The sequence below is a fragment of the Polypterus senegalus genome, chromosome 7 (genome assembly GCF_016835505.1).
Source record: "Polypterus senegalus isolate Bchr_013 chromosome 7, ASM1683550v1, whole genome shotgun sequence".
Lineage (NCBI taxonomy): Eukaryota > Metazoa > Chordata > Cladistia > Polypteriformes > Polypteridae > Polypterus > Polypterus senegalus.
Window position 1 is genome coordinate 164910306 of NC_053160.1, and position 6000 is coordinate 164916305.

The window sequence follows — 6000 nt, forward strand, 5'->3', positions numbered from 1 at the left end:
TGCAGAGTTTTAAAATAATAATTATGGTAATATGTAATTTTATTTTGTGACGGCCAACCCTATCACCCTCGGAAGGTTTCACATCATGTCCACCTGCTGTGCTTTCTGGGAAGCATTCAAGCTTAAAGTTGTGTCCTTCATGCAGTGGGTGCCTAACAATATTGTTACAATGTGAAAACATATCAGATGGGGTTTTTATTAAGGTTCTTTGTTACTGAACTTCAATATAATTTGCAGACACTTCAGTATTGCAAAATAACATACTTATAATACAGTTATAGATTAAAATTAAAATCAGAGATAAAACAAACGCAAAAAGAGGTTATCCTTACCTGGAACAGAAACACCATAAACATTGGACTCCTGTAAAAAATCCAACATTCCAAAAACATCTGCAACTTCTGTTGTTGCAACATTTTCTCCTTTCCATCTAAGCCAAGAAAGAAGTAACATTGTTTTCAAGTGAAAAGGCACTATTGTGATGATGATTAATAATAATTATCAATACTTATTCAACAGGTCTTGTGAAAAGCACAAGAATAGAAAATAATACAGCAAAATTATTCATTATGTAGACAGGACTCCTTGGGAAAAGAATGAGTTTATTATACATGGACATCACAATTTGTACCTCAGACTTATGTTTTATTTAATTCTATCACAATGTCCTTTTCCGTGTTTTAGCATGTCATATTTGTTTTTAAGATTTTCTCTTCTTCATCTATGTACTTACACACAACCTGACTAGTATGTAACATTGTTCTAGACCCTTAACAATTTTACACAGCACTAAAGTTGTGGACAATTCACATACCACCACTCCCATGTGCCTTAAAAGATTACAATATGGAAAGCCTACATCAATACCCCCCTTGGGGACTTCACCTGAATGTGTCACCAATCCTGTCTTTGAAGTATATGAAGTCTGAGTGATCTTCAGCCATCAAGTCTCCAGTGTTAAAAAAGAGATCTCCTTTTCTAAAAACATCTCTTAAAATTTTATTTTGTGTAAATGCTTTGCTTCCCACATATCCAAAAAAAGGGCTCAAAGAATTAATTTGAGAGAGCAGCAGGCCAGTCTCACCTGTTGGTAACATATAAACACAAATTCATCAACTCTTGATTAAAAGACACAAAAAAGTCAGTATCTTAAAGAAACAAACATCAGTTTAAATGTATAATAAAATAATCTAAACAAGATGTGCAAAAGGTGAGGTGTAACAGTAGATGACAGTGGAACTCCATTTACTTAAAAAAATCTAAGTTGTAAATAAAAGAAGAAAAGCAAAAAGGATTGAATAGGAAGACTTCAGTGAGTGGAATGTTGAGGGGCCTCATGTATAACGCCGTGAGTAGAACTCACACTACAACATGGTGTAAGCACAAAAGTGGGAATGTGCGTACGCACAGAAAAATCCAGATGCAGGAATCTGTGCGTAAGCTAACTTCCACGTTCTTCTGCTACATAAATCCTGATCAGCGTGAAAAGTAACGCTCGTACACATGCCTGCTGTCCCGCCCCATCTCCTCCCAGAATTACGCCACTTTGAATATGCAAATCAATATAAATAGCCCTTAAGCTCAGCCTTCTGTGAAAAGACAATGGGAAAAGCACGGGGGAAAATATAAGAATTTCAGCGAATACCAAGTGGAGGCAAAGGAAAAAAGTACTATTTGTTGGTTTAAACAGTGGTATAATCAACAAAAGGAAGTTGATCGAGTGACATAGTGTGTCGGTGAAACTCGAAAGCTCAAGTTCACAAAGTCGCACAGTGCCCGAAATAAAAAAGAAGTTGTCACATATCAAAGTCGCCGTGAAAAAATGAGTTGTAGTCCACCATCTGGGTGTCATATGAAAGCGTATTCGGGTACAAAGAAAAAAAATAGGCACACAGTGGGGAAAAAAGCATGAAATGTCAACTTTAATCTCGAAATTTCCACTTCAATCACGTAGTTTATTTTGTCATTAAAGTAGAACATCATAAACTTCATCTTAAAATCATTAAATTTACTAGTTTCTCAAATCCCATAGTAACTAAAGTAGCATGTTAAATGCTTTGTTTTGTATTTGATCTTCTATGTGCTCTATGTGTGTGAATCACTATGTGCTTCTGCGCTTTATCTTTCTCCGACAGGACACAGAATCCATTACATTCATGATATTACAGCTCTCTGAATAATTAAAATACTTAGATGTATACGTAATATCTTTTTCATGATGATAGGAATGAAAGCATGTTATTAAACATGGGAACACAGTGGCGCAGTGATTGTGCGCGAACTTCGATAAAATTATTGCAGCAATACTGTCTCTTTCAAAGTACTAACCTCCAATTCCTGTCCTTACTTTTCTTTCTCCAAATACCCAATCGCCACACAATCAGCTCTGTCATAGACGTTAAGCCACCTGTAAGCTTACAACGACGATTCTTCGAATCTTTTAAGGAACATTGAAATATCTTCATAGTACGTGTTTAATTATTCTATCCATCTATCCTTCCAGTGTCGCGCCAACTCATCAAGAATACAGGGCGAGGTAGGATCAATCGGTGAACTAGCTAGCGCTGCGGCAGCATGTCCTCACATGTTTAATTATTAACAATACAGATTATTTAAATGAAGTTGAAGTTTTATCTGTACAATATAATCAACATATTTTGCTGCATTTCATCTTAAAAATGATATCGTCATCATATGCAAATATGTAGTTTATAAAGTGGTGCAGGTTGTGCAATATTATAACTGTAGTGCAAGTTTACAGGGAGGTGATTTTACTTATAAGTACAAACAGTTCTACAAGGAGCACTTGATGGACTGACTGACTGTTTTTAAAGTTCTTGGGATGAAACTGTTTCTGAACCGCAAGGTGTATACGGGAAAGTCTCTGAAGCGTTTTGCCATGGTTAAGGCACTGTATGCTTGATGCTGTATCCCGATAATTCTCTTTCCGATAAGCCGCTGCTGTGATTCACACTCAGATACAGTGATATAAATACTCCAAGTGGTGCAATGAGAGTAATATGGAAAGAGATGATCCGCTGTGGCAACCCTTAACTGGGGCAGCTGAAAGAAGAAAAAGAAGGTGCAGTGACAGTAACAACGCTAAAGCAGTTATGGTATTTGGAATACTATGGCTATTCCCTGGACCATTATATTGTTACAGGTTAATTACAATCGGATGCATTACACCAATAAACAATATGCAGTTAGATTCAGTGTATTTATAAAGCCTCGTCAGGAATGTGGATCTATGAAAGAAAGATAAACCACGCAGGAACAGTAGCACTGCTTTGACGCTGGGTGCTGCCAGTCTGCAAAACTGAGCGCAGAATTTGCGTACGACAGGGTATGAGGTACTGTGGAAATGTGCCTGGCTTTACGCCAAGTTTAGGTTTCATAAATCACGACACAACATTTCTGTGCGTATGCATTGTTTATACATGAGGCCCCAGAATTGTTAAATACCTCACTCAGCACATGGATACCCCTACAAGCCCAGGGCTATAAAGTGAAGGGATAACCTACACTGTCAGGGTGTGGAAAACAGGGGTAAAGGCATGCCATACTAGTCAAGGACCATCTCACACAATGTTTGTAAAGTGTATGTGATCAGAGGACTCAAAGGTTTGAGAACTGAGTTTAACAACAGCATGGGGGAGACTGGTCAGAGATCCTGGGTTTAAACTGTTTAATTCCAAAAACATTAATTTTACCCCCAAACATGGCATTGCATATTGGGACCAAATAGTCAACTGAAAGTCTCATTGATCTACTGAACATTGTCCCAGAAGCAGTGTGGAATGAACATAAACATATATCTGAGACATGCATCAATGTTTCTTTTGTGGAGCAGCGTTTTCCCCTGTGGTGTCTTTCCATAAACACCATTCTTATTTAGTGTTTCTCTTATAGTAGATACACGAAGAGACTTTGGCAAGTTCAAGAGACCCCGCTGTTAACCTTGGGTTCCTTTTCAGTTCCTTCATCACTACATGCTACACTATTGCCATAATCTTTACAAGATGGCCATTCATAGGGAAAGGAGCAACATCACTGAATTTCCTGGATTTGTCTTACTGTGGATTGAACACATCAAACTTTATGTATTTCTAAAATTCATCTACTAAAGTTTTCTGATATTTTTGAAAGGGGTATGTTGCCTTGCAATAAAAAGATCATTGGTTTGTGTACTGGGTCCTCCCTCTGTGGAGTTTGCAAAGTGTTTTGAGTAGTCAGCAAAGCACTATATAAATATAAGGAATTATTATCAGGTAGTGTGTCATAGTGGTCAAGGCTTTGGACTTCAAACCCTGAGTATGTGGGTTCAAATCCCACTACTAACACCATGTGACCGTGAGCAAGTCACTTTGCCTGCCTGTGCTCATATTTGAAAACCTAAAGAAAGTAACCAATTATATCATAAATGTTGTAAGTCACCTTGGATAAGGACATCAGCCAAATAAGTATATATAAAACATGAAAAGATCTTTCTTGAGAAGAGTCAAATTTTATTACTAACCACCTCTGTATGTGTTTTAATGGGGCAGGACACCTCCAATCCTATATCTCATTTCACTGATTAGCTTATGGAGAAGTCATTAGCATTGAGGTTCACATATTTTTCCAGCCTAAAATGTGAATAAGCAATGTATTTAGTATTAAGATATACAGTGATCTCTCGCTATATCGCGCTTCGACTTTCGCGGCTTCATTCTATCGCAGATTTTAAATGTAAGCATATCTAAATATATATCACGGATCTTTCGCTGGTTCACGGATTTCTGTGGACAATGGGTATTTTAATTTATGATACATGCTTCCTCAGTTGGTTTGCCCAGTTGATTTCATACAAGGGACGCTATTGGCGGATGGTTGAGAAGCTACCCAATCAGAACACGTATTACATATTAAATAAAACTCCTCAATGATATACAATGTGCTTCCTGCACAATGCTTTGCATACTTGAAAGCCCGAACAACACGTATTGATTTTTGATTGTTTGCTTTTCGCTCTCTGCCGCTCTCTCTCTCTCACTCTCTCTGACATTCTCTGCTCCTGACGGAGTGGGTGTGAGCAGAGGGGCTATTCGGACATTGGCCTAGAGGATACGGACGCTCCTCTAAAAAAATGCTGAAAGACTACCTTCACATTGCTCCCTTCCTTGCAGCTGCTTTCTCCGGCAGTGGTTCGCATACTTAAAAGCCCGAACACCCCTATTGATTTTTGATTGTTTGCTTTTCGCTCTCTGCCGCTCTCTCTCTCTGACATTCTCTGCTCCTGACACGCACTCCTTTGAAGAGGAAGATATGTTTGCATTCTTTTAATTGTGGGACGGAACTGTCATCTCTGTCTTGTCATGGAGCACAGTTTAAACTTTTGACTAAAGGGTGTTATTTCATGTCTAGAGGGCTCTAATAATGTTAAAAAAACGTATTTAGAAGGTCATAAACAGGTTTTCTATGCTCTAACTGCGAAAATATTCGATTTATAAATAAAGAATCCAACTTCGCGGAAATTCATTTATCGCGGTATAGTCTGGAACGGATTAACCGCTAAAAACGAGGGTTTACTGTATAAGTGTTTGTTATTAGTTTAATCAAAACCGTGTTTACTTAATATTGTGATTTTCACTGAATATCAGATCAAATATTTTAAGTAATTAGCGCATAAATCTAGGTAATTCCACAGGATTCATTTCTTGCAACAGTACATATATCAAGTGTCAGACAGATGTGAGTAGGGGACAGCTGCAGGGCTTTTGTACTACCTGTAATTCTGCCCCAGGCCACAGGTTGGCGCTATTGTTTCCTTATTTCCCTCTTTTACCATCCGATCACAGATTTATCAACCCGAGGAGCTCTGATGTCACTTTCTCCTCGTACCGGGAAGTCACGTCTTTATCACTCCCGGACGCACATAAAAGCCTGCTACACAGGAAGAAGCCAGCCAGTCTATGACTTAGGTCTGCATAAGACACAATTTGTCATGATCTGTGTTGG

At 38.2% G+C, this 6000-nt stretch overlaps 1 protein-coding gene across 1 annotated transcript in view; it reads right to left on the reverse strand.

The window, feature by feature from the left end:
• Nucleotides 1-6000, reverse strand: part of slc27a6 (solute carrier family 27 member 6) — an 89130-nt gene that overhangs the window by 12494 nt on the left and 70636 nt on the right. Inside the window, exons 7-8 of the mRNA XM_039759485.1 lie at nt 886-1084; nt 333-430 (exon numbers count right to left, since the gene is read on the reverse strand). Of these exons, the coding sequence (XP_039615419.1) occupies nt 333-430; nt 886-1084 (297 nt within the window). The remainder of the gene's footprint in view (nt 1-332; nt 431-885; nt 1085-6000) is intronic.